Raw genomic sequence first — 17422 nt, forward strand, 5'->3', positions numbered from 1 at the left:
CACCTCCCCGCTGGGGTCCCTGGAGGACTGATTAAGACAAAGCATCCCATTTGGTGAGCACCATGCCTGGCCCCTGGGAGGGTACAGCTCAGCACAAGGAACCAGGACACAGATCCACAAGGGCCTGGTGGCCTCGGCTTGGGGGGTGGGGAGGAGCTAGAGGAGATCAGAACCTAAATAGCTAAGAAAAAGGTGGAGGCTGGAAGAGGCTCCATGAGGTCCTGGGATGTTACAAGCCGGGGTTACGAGAAAAGCTTAATAAGGAGGCACGTGAACCAGGCCTGCAAGCCTGGGGAGGACGGGGACAGATAGAGTGCCCAGTCTCTAACTTACCAACAACTTTTAAACAATGACTTGGTGGCTTCAGCTGATCAGCAGCACTCTCTCTAGCCTTAGGGACTCAGCACCCGGGCGGCTCACGTCATTCACTCTGACCCCGCTACCCCAATACTCACTGGCACCCACTGCCATCATGCTAATCTCTTGCTTGGCTTTTTTTTTTTTTTTTTTTTTAAGATTTAAGAAAGGGACAGAGATAGAGCATGAGCAGGGAGGAGAGGGAGAAGCAGGCTCACCGCTGAGCAGGGAGTCAGATGTGGGGCTCGATCTTAGGACCATGGGGTCGTGACCTGAGCCAAAGGCAGACACTCAGCGGACGGAGCCACCCAGGCGCCCCCCTCACTTGGCTTTACTTTTCTGCATAGCACTTGCCATCTCCTGACACATCTTGTGTGTACTTGCCTGCTAGAAATCTCCTCCCACAGATAGAAGCTCCATGGAAACAGGGGCTGCAGATGCCCCCTTTGCTACTACACATCCCTGGCAGCCACAACGGCCTGGCAGGAGTAGCTGCTCAAGAAATGTGACTGAATGAACAGACCACCAGAGAAGGAGTAAGTCACATCGCAGTCTAAGAACTCTCAGGGAGCACCTGGTTTACTCTGGGGGGTGGTGGTGGTTCTGGATGACCTCCCCTCAGGTGGAGTTATTCCCACGGTGCCACCAGTAAACGGAGTGCCTGAGTATCTCAAGGTCACACAGAGATTTGAGGCAGGACCAGGTGCAGACTGAACACATCTCATTTCTGCATCTCCAGCTCTGGTCCTTAGCCTGTGCATGGAGAACGGCCACCTCTCTGGGAAGGGGCCCCACCCTGGAGGCCGGAGCTGTCACCAGCACAGAGCCTGTCACCCTGCGGATGTCAGGATACCCTCCATGAGCAATGTCAAGGTGTCCAGCCTTCCATCCTGCCAAGCCAGCGTCCCCTCTCGCTTCCCCCTTGCCCACACCTCTGAGAGTGCCAATCCCCAGACTCTGCCATCCAACAGGGCACCGTTGAGCTCCTTCAACTGAACATCGCACCCCGCTGGGGGGCCGATGTGCTGAGATGCTGGGACAAGTCACCTCACAGCCTGGCTGAAATGTTTATTTCAACAATAATTTCTGCTTGAAGAGCTCTCATTGGCTTCCCAGAGGAAAACCCCTGATAACAGCCAAAGGTTTGAGAAACCACGACCATGACAGGCCGACCTCAGTGCCCAGCCACCGTGAAAGTTCTCAGAAGCTGCATCTGATCTTTAAGAACCAGGGGATGAAGGGTGGGTGGTGGAAGAGAGAGGATGCAAAACTTTCTGGTTTAGCTGCCGGCTTGATCCTGATTCACGCCAGGGATGCCATCTGTAAATTATGAGATCTCCACTGCTCTCTGCCCTAAAGGGATCCCACCAGGGCCATCGGAATAACCACCACCCCCAAGACCTTGGAGACAGGCGTTTCTCAGCTACACCATGTCATTAGGATATTGTTATTATGAATACACAAATGGGAGTCTATGTAGACACGAAGTAAACAGATCTCTCTCCACCCAGCCATCTCCGACATGTTTACATAATAACAACCCCCGCTGGCACAACAGTCAGCCTTGGGTCACTGGGGTACTTTACAGACAAGACAAATCTCATCCTGACACAGGTCAGGAGGGCGGAGATGGAACAGACAGCATCACATCCTAATGGGACACTGGGTCAACAGGGTCACGGACAGGTGCCCCACAAGCGAGGCTGCTAACTTTTATTGAACATCGACGATGAACGAACGAGGTGATCTGCAGACACCAGCTTTTGAACGATCAGAATGTTAGCGGACATTAGTCATTACGAGCACTCTTTGGATGGGTAAACTGAGTCTCACAAACATTAAGCAACCTGCCAGGCCCTCCTATTTGCTCGCTCTCCGCACCTGCTCTGTTTTACACCAAAGATGTCTTGGGCTCTAACTGCTCTGTGCAGCCGGGGAGCAAGCAGGACTGTCTCCAGCAGGCCCAGCCCCAGGGCCAAGGGGTCCGTGTCCCATTTCTAGACACTTGGTGACCCAAGACTTCAGTGGCTCCAGGACATCGGCGGCAGCTCGGCTAATCACAGCCAACGGGTTGGTGGTCCCAGCTCCCGTGGCTACGACTGTGATCCTCAGGATCCCGTCTCCTTGGGAGACCAATGCAGGCAGCCTGGAATTAGGGGGCCTTGCTGCTGGCTTTTTCTCATAGGAAAGAAATAATTATTAGGTAAATAAGCCTGGTGTTTCCCAGCTGGTTAAGCCTGCTGTCTGGGAGAGGCATTCCCGTGTCAACTGACGGAGAAAATCTGAAATTGAGGGACCTTGGGCAAGCTGCTGAAACTCTGGCATTTTCTATCCTTATCTTCATGAAGATAACACAACTTCCCTCCCAGAACTGTGATAAAATTTTAAGGAGGCGCGGCACGTAAGTTACTGGAACATAATAGGTACTCAAGATCTAATGAACAATCCCATTGGACTCCCCCCCCCCACCCCCGTCCCCCATTTTTCCTGGAAAAAAGTGTTCAAACTTCAAACTGATGATGACAGACGCTTCTTGGGAGCCGGTAGTCATCTTCCGTCTAGCTTTCCTCCTAGGGTCAAGGGGATGCTGGGGGTCCTGAGGGCAGCCCCCTCCCCCTCCCCCCTCCCCCTCCCCCCTCCCCAGGATGTCACTTGCGGGGGGCGGGGCGCAGCTGGGGCCGGGACAGACTGGCCGGGGCGCACCCGCTCGCAACATTTTCAACGTTAAAACGCGGTCCGCGGCCTGCGGCAGACGAGCCCACGACACAGGGACCCTCGCGCTCAGCCCCAGCGCGCGGCCCCATCACTGCGCCCCCGGGGACAGCCGGCGGCCAGGTGCGCTACAGGTGCGGCCACACGGCGCCCCGCCTCCCCCCGCCCCCCCGCGCCGCGCCGCCCGGCCGAGGTCTCGGGGCCGCGGGATCCCACGGCAGGCGTGGCCTCGGCCGCCCCCTGCGGCTCGCCCGGGGGGCGGGGGGCCCCGAAAGCCCGCGCGGTGCCCAGGAACGAACCCCGCGACCCCGGGGCGCGGCGCGAACTTCGCCACCCGCGCTCGCGATCCCGGCCCCGAGCGCCCCCGCGTGCCCGGCCCCCGCCTCCCCGGCCTCGGCCCCGCCGCCCTCCGCGCCCCGCGCGCACCTACCCGGCCGGCCGCCGTCGCCATCCGCGCCCGGCTCGCAGGCTGCGGGCCCCGGGGGGCGCCCCGGCCCGGCCCCCGCCCCGCAGGACGGCTCCGGCTCGCCGTGCGCCGCGAGCTGGCGGACGCGCTCCCAGGTGCCCGAGTCGGCCGCCCGCATGCCGCCGGGGGGGGGGGCAGCTCCCACGGAGGCGCCGCGCTCACGGCCGCCGGGGCCAACGCCGCATCCGGGCGCAGCCCAGCGCCGCCGCGCGCCGGACCAGGCTCCCGTCCCGCCGCCCGCCGCCCGCCGCCCGCCGCCGCCGCACGCGAGGACTCCGCCGCCGGCCGCTCACGTGGGAACGACTCGCACTCCCGGGCTCCGCCTCCCGCTCCTTCCGGGCTGGCGAGGGCCGCGCGCCCCGCCCCGGCTCCCGCCCCGCCCCGCCCCGGCCCCGGCCCCGCCCCTCGGCGGCGCCCGGACTCGCCCCACGGCCCCGCCCCCGGCCCGGCCCCGCCCCCGGCCCCGCCCCCTAGGCGCGCCCGGATTCGCCCCACGGCCCCGGCCCCGCCCCTTCCCCAGCAACGGCCCCGCCCCCGCCCCTCGGAGGCGCCCGGATTCGCTCCACGGCCCCGGCCCCGCCCCCCTCTCCGCCCCGCCCCCGCCCCCGGCCACGCCCCCCTCGGCGGCGCCCGGACTCGCCCCACGGCCCCGCCCCCTCCCCAGCCACGGCCCCGCCCCCGCCCCCTCGGCGGCGCCCGGATTCGCCCCACGGCCCCGGCCCCGCCCCCGGCCCCGCCCCAGCCCCGCCCCTCGGCGGTGCCCAGACTCGCGCCACAGCCCCGACCCCGGCCTCTCGGCGGTGCCCAGACTCGCCCCACGGCCCCGGCCCCGCCCCCGCCCCCTCGTAGGCGCCCGGACTCTCCCCCCGGCCCCGCCCCCGGCCCCGCCCCCGGCCCCTTCGCGGCGCCCGGACTCGCCCCACGGCCCCGGCGAGCGCTCCGTGGCCCGGTTCCGGGACGCCGGGCGCATCCCCGACGCGACCACTTCTGGACCGACCGCGGCTCAGAAAAGCGGCCAGTGGCGCAGAGGTCGGAAGGGACCGGCTGCTCCCAGGTCCCCGAAAGCCCAGAGCGACTGCGCCGGGGGGCGGGGGGGGGCGGGGGGCGGCGGCCCGGCACCCCGATTTGCATAGTCTCGGCTCTTCTGACACCCCCGCCCCCTCCCCGCGACAGCGCTGCGGAACAGCTGAAGTCCCAATAAGCGGCCAGGAGAGGGCAGAAAGAGTGGGACATTTCCAAGCTCATCTGTGCTGTGTGACCAGACGTCCTCTAAGGGGATGTAATGCTGAGCGCGTTCACTGTGCGGGGAGCGCGTTCACCCACGTGCTCCACCTCCCCCCAGGACACTGTCATCTGCTGGGGGGCCTGTGTCTGCATCTCACTTCCCGAGCCTGTTTCCTCATCCATAAAATGAGGCATCGGTAAGTCCCACCCCGTCCACGCTCAGAGATGCTTCTGAATGCCCCTCTGCCACAGCCAGGACTGGACCCCGGAGTGGGTGGGGGGCCAAGCCCGGCAGGAGGTGGCACCTTGCCTGCGCACACATCAACCTGCCTGCTGCAGTGGGTGCTCCAGGGGCTGGCGGTGCTCGCTGTAAAATGAGTTTGCAGCTCCCAGCCCCCTTTGATCTGGGGATTATGATGCTCTTTAGAGGGACTAATTATCTCCCTGCAACCCCAAGAAGCCGGTCTGGTCCCCACCCCCACTCCTCGCAGTGGAGACATGGGGAACTGAGGCTACATAGCCAGGTGAGAACTCACACCCCCTCGCAATGTCCCCAGCCTCCCCTTCCAGGCAGCACACACCCAGGCCTGGCTCTGTAACCTACGGTTCCCACGGGCCCAGGCCGGAGCTCTGGGAATTTCTAGGTCACGGGCATAGGGCTCTCCAACAACCAGGGGAAGCGAACTACTTCCCTCCCCCCAAGCCCCAAGTGTCTAAAACTGTTCACAGGTCACTTTCCTGTCTGTGGGCGAGAAGCCCTGCCTCTTAGCAGGCACTGTGGTCCAGCCACCATCCATCATGGCCTTGCCAGCACCCCTCCAAAAAAACGTCTTCCTCACCCTTCCAATAATGCGAAAACTGACCCAGTTGTAGAGGCCCACAGGGCTGCCTCAGACCCCCTACCCCTGTTAACTGGAACCCCAAATGCCCAGCGGAAAGCTGACCAGTAACACCAAATGCTGGTGGTGCTCCCAGCCAGGAAAGGAAACCACCCAGAGGGTGAAACACCCACACCACGCTAAGGGGAGGAAACGGACCTCACACCACATGAGAGGAGATGCTGGGGATCCCTCCATTCTTTTGCCTTTTCTGGGATAATCGGCAAAACGCAACAAAAGAAAGATTGCTCCGAGCCTCCCTGGGTGGAATGAGTGAGATGGGCTGTACTGGGCTCACTGTGGTTTGTTTCTTAGGGACTTTTAGGTTGTATTCTTTGGCTTAGACACACTTTGCATAATAAGCAGATAAGAAGGTGCTTCCGTGGCACCTGGGTGGCTCAGGGCATGATCCCCAGGTCCTGGGCTCCCCGCAGGGAGCCTGCTTCTCCCTCTACCTGTATCTCTGCCTCTGTGTGTCTCTCGAATAAATAGAAAAAAAAATTTTTTTTTTAAAGGAAGGTGCTCCCACAAAGGAACATGCACTTTCCCATATTTCTTGAAGTACATGGAACTCTTCCTCTCTCTTTCCACTTTTGGTAGAGACACGCAATTTTCCCTTGATTCCGTAACAAGAAAACAGCAGCACAAGCATGAATGTGTAGCACTTGCCACTTGGATTCAGCGTCAGGGAGACTTTAGGGAGGGGTGGGGACTGTGGCACGTAAGAAGCAGTAGATTGCTGTCATACAGGAATGCGGCTCTAGTGTCACCAGAAGTTCCTTTATTTATTTATTTATGTATTTATTTATTTATTTATTTATTTACTTATTTATTTATTTATAGCTACTAGGAATATGGATTTTTAGGCGTGATCCAAGTTCAAAATGTTGACAACTCTTTAACACGGAGAAGAAAGAGGAGAGGGTGAGGAAGGAAAGAACAAGAGAGTAAACAGGTCTAGGAGTTTCAGAGGGCAGTTAGACTCACCTTCCCTTGCTTTCTGGGGGCTCTCAAACTGCCCAGGCCTCCCCCCGTCGGCATTAGCCTCAGTCCCTGCTCCTAACTCTGCTAGCGGGCAAGCTTTTGGCAGCAGCGGCAGCCTGAAGCCTTCTAGAAAAAAAGCCACCTGCCTTGGGTGGGAGGTGTTTCTTCCTGGAGGTAGGTTTCTCATTACGAGGATACCCTGGACCCAGGAGACGTTTCTGCGCGGTTCTGCAACAGGAGATCCAGGAACCAGGTGACAACTCACTTTCTGCCCTGAGCACTTGGGCAGGCCCTGCAGGAATGATGACGCCAGGGTGGTGTTGACTGGAGGAGACTCCACGACAGAGCCGGCTTCTGAACGTGCAACCTGGGAAGACGTGCCTTGCCCTTGGGTTAATGCTGTGCTGTCAGCGCCTTGAAATTCTTAATTATTTTTGAACTGGGAGCTTCGCACATTCATTTTGCATTGGGGTCTGCACAATTTATGTAGCTGGTTCTCCTCCCAGGAGATCTTCCCAGCCTCTCCTGGGGATGCTGGGAATTGATGTCGGAGACAGCTAGGCCTGGGATTTGGCTCATTCTGTCCTTCTCCGGGGCACGTTGGGTCTGGCCTCTGCAAGGCAGCAGGGAGGGAGGATTTGGGGGCTGGGGCAAGGCAGCAGGGACTGTCCCCGTCCATTCCTCCAGACAACTAATTAAGGAGCCATGGCAGAGAGGGAAATCGGATGGGGGGGGAGGGTGGCCCGTCAGCCAGACGGTGGGGCGGATGCTCTGCTTCTGAGCTCTGAGGCCAGATGGTGTCCCCATGACCCTGACCTCAGGTGCCACCAAACAAAACAGAAAGGCAGCTGAGGACAGGGACGCTAGGGATCACAGTATACCTTGGCTTCCAGGGGGCCTTCCTTTAGATCACTGGAGAAAATGACTAGATAATCTGACTTAAGGGAAAAAAACAAAACAAAACCCCGAAACATTGTGTTAAAGGACCCCGCTACACTTGATGTGTGCTCGAAGTGGAATATTGGAACCCACTGGAATTTTCAGGTATTTTTTTTTTCCCCTTGGCTATGCTTTCAGTATTTGTAGAAGAGATTTGACTAAGATCTCCAAGCCAACATTACTGAAGTCCTCTCCAAACACCTGAAACCAAGACAAAGTTAGCAACTCTAGATTCCTAGGAATCTGCACAGTTTTGTCTGTAACACCTTCAGGAACTCCTGGCAACACTTGCCGGGGGTCTGGGGACCTTGGTAGCCAGGTGGCCACTAGCTTGTGTGGGCCTGTGGAAAAGGACCTTATGCCTAAGCTCCTCACTGGCCGAGGTGGCCTTTGCTGTCCTTTTCGGGGTGACTGCGTGGGGGTGCTCTGTGCGTGGGTCACTAGCAGTGATAGTAAGCGTATTAGCTATCTGCTGCTGCATAACAAATCACCCCCAAAACTTAGCAGCTTAAAACCACCAGCGTTTATTATCTCTCAGTCTCTGTGGGTCAGGCCCACAGTTCAAGGTCCCCGGAAGGGCTGCCATCGAGGTGTCCACTGGGGCTATAGTCAACTCAAGGCTCTCTGGGAAAGACCTACTTCCAGCCTCACTCATGTGGCTCTGGCAAGATTCAGCTCCCTATGGGCTGTTGGCCGGAGGCTGGCCTCAGGTCCTTGCCGTAATAGAGCTACGGGTGTACTCACGAAATGGCAGCTGGCTTCCCCGACAGGGCTCCGAGAGCAAGACAGGTTGTGTGCAAGGTGGACGCCAGGGTCTCTTTGCAACCTAAACTCGGAAATGACATCCGTCTCTTTTTCCCTGTTTGTTAGAAGTGAGTCACCAGGTTGTGCCCTCACTCAATGGGAGGAGGGGTGATAGGAAGGTGTGGATCAGGACTAGAAGGCGGGGATCACTGGGGGCCACACTGGAGTCCTCCTGCCGCAGGAGGCTGGGGACACAGGACTCGAATCCTGACTCGGGCACACACTAGTGTATGATCTCGGACCAACAATTTTGCCTCTGGAAGCCTTAGGGTCTTCATCTATAAAATGGAGAGGATCGTGGCTACTATCTCAGAAGGTTGTGCTGGGGGCAGGTTTCAAGGACAATACATACACGTAGAGCTCTGAATGGTGCCTGGCACAGGGCAAGCCCACGATAAATGGGCTGGGGGGACATGGCTGGAGGAGGCTGGAGGGACGCGGCCATTGCTTCCGAGTCAGACAGGCACTACCTGCTATCTCCATGGAGATCTGCAGCCCTGTGACTTGGAAGGCCTTTGGCAGGCCCTGGGATGCCTTTGTGACCAAGGCCACCAGCAGGGACGGAGCTGGTCTTCCCTTGGCCATCCCAGTAGGACTTTGGGGCACAGGTGCAACAGGAGGATTAGACAGGATTTTCCCCCAAACCTATTTAGACCTTTGCCCTACGGGGATGGAGGATTTTACCCGCGATCCATCCTGCCATCTGTCCTGGGGAGGCCTTCCTGGCTGGACACTTTTGTGTGCCTGTCATGGGCTCACCGGTACCCTTTGACGATCTTTCTGGGGCCCCAAAATGACCTGGCAAAGATGCTGATCCCCTCTGGGGGCTTCCAAAGGGCCAAGGCTTAGCTCAGTCCTCGGGCGGAGCTGGGCATTAAAGCACTTTTACGGAGTGCAGCTGGCCTCCGCGTCCTGCCTGTAGGACTGTCTCGGGTCCCAAACTAGATTCTCAAGTGCAACAAAAGGAAAGAAGGCTTTATCCAGGGGCCGCATCTCCCCCATCTCCTCTAAGCCCCTGTTCTGAGGAGTTTACGTCAAGCAAGGAGGTTTCTGCAAGAAGTTGAAATGTTGCAGCTTATTCAGAATAAAGACAATAACATCAAAATATCACGACTTACAACAGTAATACTGGCAAATACTGACGGGGCACCGACTCTATGTGCTCTAAGAACTTGACACAGTCATTTAATCCTCCCAACAACCCTGAGAGATACAAGTAGACTGTACACAGTATTATCATCCCCATTTATGGGCAGGAAAACAGACACAGAGAAGGCAAGTCACTTACCCAAAGGCACACAGCCAGGGAGTGATGCAAGCAGAGCTCAAGCTCATGGAGTCTGGCTGCAGACTCAGTGCTGACACCCCTGATGCCACTTTGGCGACAGATGTTACCGCTGAGCGCTCCCTTCCCCCCAGGGGTGCTCTTTCTAGCTCATTCAACACTCCAAAGCACCCTATCCCCATCCCAGATGAGACACAGGTTTATGGAGACACAGGGACTTACCCAAGATCATGTGGCTGGTAAATGCGGGGGGCAGTCTAAGCTTCAGAAGTGTGGGGTGTCATCTGGGGAAAATCCTCCCCCGTCAAAGTTATGGAAAATGCCTGCCTGTGGGCCGGGGGGATAGCCTGCTCCTTGCCCTCCTTCTGAAGCCGGGACTCCAGGACTCCCCAGGGTAGTTGGAGGAGGGAGTGGGGAGTTTGGGGGCGGGTGTGGGGGTGTGTGTGGGGGAAATGGGTCCTCTGCTGCGCCAGGGGCCACTAGCGGTACTTCCCCTTCTCCAACTGGTTCAACAGCAGGTTTGAACCAGGGGTCGGGGGCTCCCCGGAGTGGGGCTGGCGGCCACCCCCACAGTTTTCAGTCCTTGTGTCTCCCCTTTCCTATGTGTGACTCAAGAGACACAGAGGGCCATGGGCCATCAGAGTCCGAGATAAAAATAACATGGACTGGGGCAGCCTGGGTGGCTGAGCAGCTTAGCGTGCCTGCCTTTGGCCCAGGGCGTGATTCCGGGGGTCCTGGGATCGAGTCCCACATGGGGCTCCCTGCAGGAAGCCTGCTTCTCCCTCTGCCTGTGTCTCTGCCTCTCTCTCTCTCTGTGTCTCTCATGAATGAATAAATGGAATCTTTAATAAAAGAATAAAAATATGGACTGTTTACTGAGCACCTCTGCTTTTGTGCTAGGAACTCCTCTGCTAGGTACTTGTTACATATACATATATATTTAATTTAAATTCAATTATTTTTTTTAAAGATTATTTATTTAATTATTTATTAGAGACACAGAGAAAGAGAGAGAGAGAGAGAGAGAGAGAGAGAGAGGCAGAGGGAGGAGCAGGCTCCATGCAGGGAGCCCGATGTGGGACTGGATCCTGGGTCCCCAGGATCATGCCCTGGGCTGAAGGCGGCGCTAAACTGCTGAGCCACCGGGGCTGCCCAAATTCAATTATTAACATAGAGTATTATTAGTATCAGAAGTAGAGTTTAGTGATTCATCCGTTTTATATAACACCCAGGGCTCCTGACATCACGCGCCCTCCTTCATGCCCGTCACCCAGTCACCCCAACCCCCCATCCTCCTCCCCTCTGGAAGCCCTCAGTGTGTTTCCTATAGTGAAGAGTCTATTATGATTTGGCTCCCTCTTTGATTTCATTTTATTTTATTTTCCCTCCCTTCCCCTATGATCCTGTTTTGTTTCTTAAATTCCGCACATGAGTGAGATCATATAATCATCTTTCTCAGATTGACTTAGTTCACTTAGCATAATACCCTCTAGTTCCATCTGTGTCATTGCGAATGGTAAGATTTCATTTTTTTGATGACTAGTCTATTGTATATACACATACACCACATCTCCTTTATCCATTCATCTATCGATGGACATCTGGGGGCTCCTTCCACGTTTTGGCTATTGTGGCCATTGCTGCTATAAACATCGGGGTGCAGGTGCCCCTTGGAATCACTATGTTTGTATCCTTTGGGTACATACCTCATTACTTAAATGTTAATTTACCAAGGCGCAGAGGTAGAACCATCACTGTTAAGGGTTATCAGTAGTATTGGGTAGAGCACTTTACGCATAACCGCTCCGTTCAATCCCCACAGCACTATGTAAATACTATCCTTATCCTCACCTTATCAATGAGGAACCCAAGAAACTGAGAGCTTTAGTAGACTGCCCGAGGTCACACAGTGCTATACGGTGGAGCCAGGGTTCAGATGCCTGCCATTCTGGCTCTAGACTGTTCTCCTAACTTTTATTCTGTTACTGTAATTATTGTTGTTTTACAGTTGAAGAAACCAAGGCTTAGAGAGGTAAAAGGATTTGTCTAGGATCACACAGCAGGTCAGTTTAGACCTAGTACTTCAACCGAGCCTGTCTCCCTTTAACCATCCACCGACTCGGGGGATCCCTGGGTGGCGCAGCGGTTTGGCGCCTGCCTTTGGCCCAGGGCGCGATCCTGGAGACCCGGGATCGAGTCCCACATCGGGCTCCCGGTGCATGGAGCCTGCTTCTCCCTCTGCCTGTGTCTCTGCCTCTCTCTCTCTCTCTCTCTCTCTCTCTCTGTGACTATCATAAATAAATAAAAATTAAAAAAAATATATTTAAAAAAAAAAAAAAACCACCACCGACTCAACAGATATGAATTGCACACCAACCATGTGCCAGGCTCTGCACTGGGCTCCCAAGGTGATGCCCGGACAGTCGAGCCTGTCTCAGAGCCCTGCAGTGACGCCATCCCTCTCCCCGCTTTGTGTCCCCCCCGGCCGTTACCTGCAGAGGGCCCGTCCAGGGACATGGAGCTGATTCGACGGGAGAGGGGCTCTTGCAAGAGGCTGCAGCATGGAGTTCTGCGCGCATCTTGCTGCATCTGCCCTGTACTCACTAGTGAAGTTGAGCAAGTCAGGCCACCTGGGGCCTCAGTTTCCCCACCTGCGAGATGGACGCTAGGATAGTCGCCTATCCCCCAAGACTGTTCTGTGACGAGCAAAGGAGCCCCTAGGTGGGAGCACCCATGGAGCTGCAGACGGCAGATGGAAGACAGCTGGGCTCTGGGGCGGGTTCGGTAAAGGATCCATTTGCTCGTTTGCTCATTCGTTTTATTTGGTCACGTCTGTGCTCGGCGCCTGCCGCGAGCGCACGCCTGTCCTGCATGCTGTGGGAAGAGGCAACAGCACCCCAGCGTGTGGAAAGCTGACACCCCACTTGGACGTTAAGATGAGAAAGGGGGTCTGGGCGCGGATTCAATCTCTCTGTGCCCCCCACGCCTCATGGGCGGGGCTTCGGTGGGCCTCTGCCACCACCTCTCCAGGGAAACGGAAGGATCCCAAAGCCCACAAGCCTGGTGAACCCCTTCAGGGTTCTTGCATGCAGGGCAGGTGCGGAGGCCAGAGATGCTGGCCTGGGCTGCCCCTTCAAGGCTTAAAGTGCCCACGTCTCCTAGGGCGACTTAACCTCATAGAGGCTAAAGCAAGTTTGAACCATTGGGGTTCAAAGGCCGGGCCCTTCGCGTGAAGGTCTCTAAGCTACTGATGGAACCAGGCATCTCAACGCTGCGGTGGGGTGCAGTTGTTCAAAGACAAAGCCGGCTTCTCCGTCTAAGAAAAACAGAAGCCCAGAGAAGTTCAGACACTTGCCCAGACGCACACAGTAAATCAGGGCCCCAGGCAGACGGACGTCACAAAGTCCTAGAGCAGGGATTCTCAAGGTGGGACCCCTGGCCCTGCTGCATCGGCACCATCCCTGCACATGTATGAGAAATGCAAATTCTCTGCCCCACCCTGGCCTCTTGAGTCCCAAGCTGTGTCTTCACAGCCCTCCAGATGGCCCTGGCGATGATAAACTTGAGGGCCAGTGCTGTGCCCAGAGCGAGGGCTGCTGGATCTCTGCGTCCTTCCGAGGTGGGGAGGACCAAGGCAGTGGAGCGTAGCAAGGTCACTTTCTGGGTGACTGTGACGTCATAGTTACATAACCACCCCTCCCCTGCCTCCGGTGGATTTCTGCACCCGGACTCCAAGCTCCAGGGCCCTCCCCTGTCAGGAGGACACCTGCCTGGGCTCCAGGAGGCCCGTCCGCACACGCCTGAGGCTGCTTTCCCGTAGATACGGGCTTTACCTGCTTGTCGGCCCGCCAGCCTGCCCCCCGGACCCCGGGCCTATCAGCCAGAGCAAGTTGGGGCTCCTCGGACTCTGCACGCAGAGCAGCGCAGCCTCCATCGCCTCCACGCAGCACCCCGGGGTTCTGCGGCTGCCAGTTTTGCCCCTGGCAGAGCCGGGAGCGGGCCTGACTCTGCCCCACGCTGCTGGGGGGGGCCAAGCCCAGGGACCAGGGCGGAGCGTTCTTCACTCTGGACATCAAGAAGTCACTTCGGGCCCCGGGCTCGGGTTCTCAGGGCAGAGATCCGCGACGGCCTCCAGTCCCACTGGGACCAATTAGAATTTGTTCTAAGTTCTTCTTTTCTCAGAATCGTCCTTAAATATCTTTGGGACTGGTTTCAGGAGGCAGATACATAGGAAGGACTGGCGTCTTCCCCTGAAGTTTCTCCACGAACAAGTAAAAATGCGTTGGGCTAACTGTAAAAGAAGCTGCGTTCTTCTTGTTTTTGAGGACCCGGGCTTTGAAAGCGGCACGTTTCTCCCAGAGCAGCAGGCAGGGGCCCAGTGGAGGGATTCACGCGTATTTCTGGGGTGAAGGACAACCCCATGGGCTGCTGCTTGGGCTTCTTCCCATCTCCCCTGGCAATTCCAGGAAGGGGCAGATCTTACACCTGAAATATGCCCACAGCGCCAGGCACACGGCAAGCGCATGATGAATTTTGTGGATTCATGCAAAGATCCTGAGTTCCAGCTCAGGGCTTCCCAGAGCCCCCCTGGTGCCAAACTCAACATGCCCTTTCCATCACTCCACTCCCTTCCCATTTTACCTAAGGAGAGCGTCCCATGTCCTAATAAATAACAATAGGTCCCATTTGCCGTGGGGCCTAGTATGACAGACCCTCGAGAAGCATTATTGCATAAATCCTGCAACTCCCCTGTAAGAAGGAGATACTGTTATTAGACCCATTTTAAAGCAGAGTCAGCTGAGGGTAAGAGAAGGGAGCAGAGACTGCAAACTGGTTGCCCCAGAGCCTAACGCGGCCTTGGAATATACGTTCTTTTCTCAGCACTCGATTAAAAAAACATTTAAAACACCAGTTGCCAACTTTTTAAATAAGGATGATTTACACCAAAAAGCTCAGACATTTAGCCTTACTTCTGGAAAATCAGGAAGTCTGGGAATAGTGACGCCCCATTCCAACCCGCATGGTGACTGAGAGGCCCGCACCACCTCCCTGCTCTCCCTCTGCACCCCTGCTCCCTACGATCTTACCCTGGGCCCCCTCACTCCTGTAAATGAGCTGCCTGGGTGCTCTGGGCGTGGGGTGTACAACCACCAGTCTTACGCCGCAGCTGATGACAGGCAAAGTCAGTGCTTATCCTGATCCATCTGTCTGTCTGGTATAGCTCACCTGTGCCCACCCCTGGACGATCCCGATGGGGCAGGGGATGCTGGTGTTTGTTGTATTGGCTGGGTGACCTCAGGCAGACCCCCTTCCCTCCCTGGGTTTCCCTCCCATCGATACAACCCGGGGAGGCTGGACGGGACTGCCTATTAGCCCCGCCAAAGCTCCCCGCAGCCACAGAGCCAGTTGGGAAACTGCCCTAGGGATACAGACAGGCCAGGTGTGGACATGCCCACCTGAGCCGTCCTGTGGAAGTGAGTACCTGGTGGCAGGGGGACCGTGTCATTAACCGGAGCTTTGCCATCCGCACTTACAGGGGCCAACGATCTGACCCTCCCCAGCGACAGGAGGCTGGGTTCCACCCTTGGAGCGGCTTCCAGCAGCAGTAAGCTAATTGCACGGAGCAGAGAGCCCATCAGAGACGACCCGACTCCCTACTCCGAGATGCAGGGTGCCTGAGCTGGGAGGTACAGCCAGCTTGTCCCTGCCGAGGTCAGTGTGAGGACAAAGATGCCCTGTGGGCACCGGGCGAGCCGGTCGGGCTCCGCGCTGCCAAGGGGAAATGCTCATTCAAGTCTCGAGAACAGAGAGCATTCATTCAACCTCCCTTCTCTGTCCTCATTCTGCAAACATTTGACAGGAGGCATCGGAGGCCCAGAGAGGGTGGGTGGGGAGTGGTTGCCTAAGGTCACCCAGCACAAGAGTCAGGTGAGAGCGCAGGCGTCTTGAGCCCCTTTTGTGGGGTGCTTCCCATATTCGCTCTCCCTCAGGAATCCTTGAGCCTGGATTTCCGAGCTGGTGGAGTGGCCAGTGCAGGCAGGGAGTATCTGTGTGGTCCAGACACCTAGTGCGGGGCCTTGTGCACGGTCCCTAGGACACAAACCACGGCAGAGAGAGTAGGGACCTGCGGGCTCAGGGGTGGCATGAGCCGCCTGAAGCTTCTAGAATGGAAGCTCAGTCTACAGGAAAGTTGGCAAAACTGACAGCCAGCAGCCCACATTTGGCTCACAGAAATATTTTGTTTTTCCCACAGTGTTTTAAAAAAAATTCACATTAGCTGCCAACATTTAAAAATTGGGGGATTTCACATAAAAGACAGGATTTCGGGTTTCTCTTGAAGAATCTTAAGATCTGGCAAAAGCTGGGCCACATTTCCACCTGGTAAGGATGGGCGGGAGCTAGGCCTACTCCCTCTGCTTCATCGTGCTCACACATCTTGCCTTGTCTGTGTGACCTCCCTGTATGCAGGTTTGGGGATTTCAAAGGCCTCTCTGTAGCTTCCTGGGCTAAGGTCACCCCTCTCTCATCCCGGTCACCCCGGGGAGGAATTCTGATCAGTGGTTCTCCATCTGGGGGCAGTTTTGCCCCCACCCCCGTCCCCAGCCCTAAGGGGTATTTGCATGGAGACATTTTTGGTGGTCACAACTGGGCGGGGGGTGCTTTGGCTTCTCGTGGGTAGAAAGAGGCCAGGGATGCTGCTGGACATCCCACAGTGCACACGATGCACTAAGAATTATTCAGCCTCGACTGTGAGGTTGGGAATCCCTGAGCACAGTCAAGAGACACCAAGAGCCCCCAGGCCAGGAACAGGGCCCTGAGAGGGAGGGTCAGCCACACGGGCCCTATGTGCCCAGTCCTCTCCCGTAGTCACGAAGTGCCAGGGGCGGTCCCTCGGTGGAAGGAAGGGGGAGAAAGCACATACTGTGGCAGCCACTTGTGATCCAGGGTCGGAAAGGAATATTAGGAGGGGCGGGGCAGAGGCATCCACAGGCGTGGACAATCCACGGGGAAGCCAGGAGCTAACTGGCCTGAATGGGGCTTGGGCCAGGCTTTCGGTTACCATGCATTTATGAAGCACTGACTGCATATACGGAGCACTGTGTTAGAAAAGTGCGAGGGGAAAAAAAAAAAAAAAAAAGTGCAAGGGGGGCCCCGGGGTGGCTCAGTGGTTGAGCATCTGCCTTTGGCTCAGGTCGTGATCCTGGGTCCTGGGATTGAGTCCCACGTCAGGCTCCTGCTTCTCCCTCTGCCTGTGTCTCTGCCTCTCTCTGTGTCTCTTATGAATAAGTAAATGAAATCTTAAAAAAAAAAAAAAAAAAGCGGGAGAAAGTGACGATGTGCAGGACACAGCCCTGGCCGTCCAGGTGCGGGAGAGGCGGCCCGCTGGACGAGGAGGGGCCCGAGGGATGCAGAGGAAGGGGGCCTCCAGCCAGGTATGTCCATAGGGGTGCAGGTGTGACTTCACCCGGTTTCGGAAGGTGCCACGGGGAAAGGCGGAGATGGGGAGGTGGGCCTTCTAGGCCGAGGAAGCAGCCCAGGTGGAGGTGTGGTGACGGTAACAGGCTCAGAGGCACGCTCCGGCGACAGGATGTGGTCTGTTGGTTGGAAAGGAGACCGGCTGGGACACAAGCACCTGCCGTGGGGACTGGAGGTTGGAGCGTCAGGAGCCACCGCATTGAGCTAAGTGGGAGACAGAGGGCAGAGCCCATGGGGGGTCCTTGCAAAGGGAGCAGGACAGAACCATAACCCCGGAGACGTCACTTTTAAATTCTT

General features: G+C 56.9%; 1 protein-coding gene across 8 annotated transcripts in view; it reads right to left on the minus strand.

The window, feature by feature from the left end:
- Positions 1 to 17422, minus strand: part of KAZN (kazrin, periplakin interacting protein) — a 1010042-nt gene that overhangs the window by 140762 nt on the left and 851858 nt on the right. The window contains exons 1-2 of one of the 8 annotated variants that reach the window (XM_077899554.1): positions 13148 to 13276; positions 12142 to 12959 (exon numbers count right to left, since the gene is read on the minus strand). The exons of 5 other annotated variants lie outside the window; for them this stretch is intronic. In XM_077899554.1, the coding sequence (XP_077755680.1) occupies positions 12142 to 12238 (97 nt within the window). In that variant the 5' untranslated portion in view covers positions 12239 to 12959; positions 13148 to 13276. Of the gene's footprint in view, positions 1 to 3499; positions 3651 to 3828; positions 3881 to 12141; positions 12960 to 13147; positions 13277 to 17422 lie in introns of those variants that run through there. 2 more of the 8 variants (XM_077899557.1, XM_077899553.1) reach the window with 2 other exon arrangements.

The sequence above is a fragment of the Canis aureus genome, chromosome 5 (assembly GCF_053574225.1).
Source record: "Canis aureus isolate CA01 chromosome 5, VMU_Caureus_v.1.0, whole genome shotgun sequence".
Classification (NCBI taxonomy): domain Eukaryota; kingdom Metazoa; phylum Chordata; class Mammalia; order Carnivora; family Canidae; genus Canis; species Canis aureus.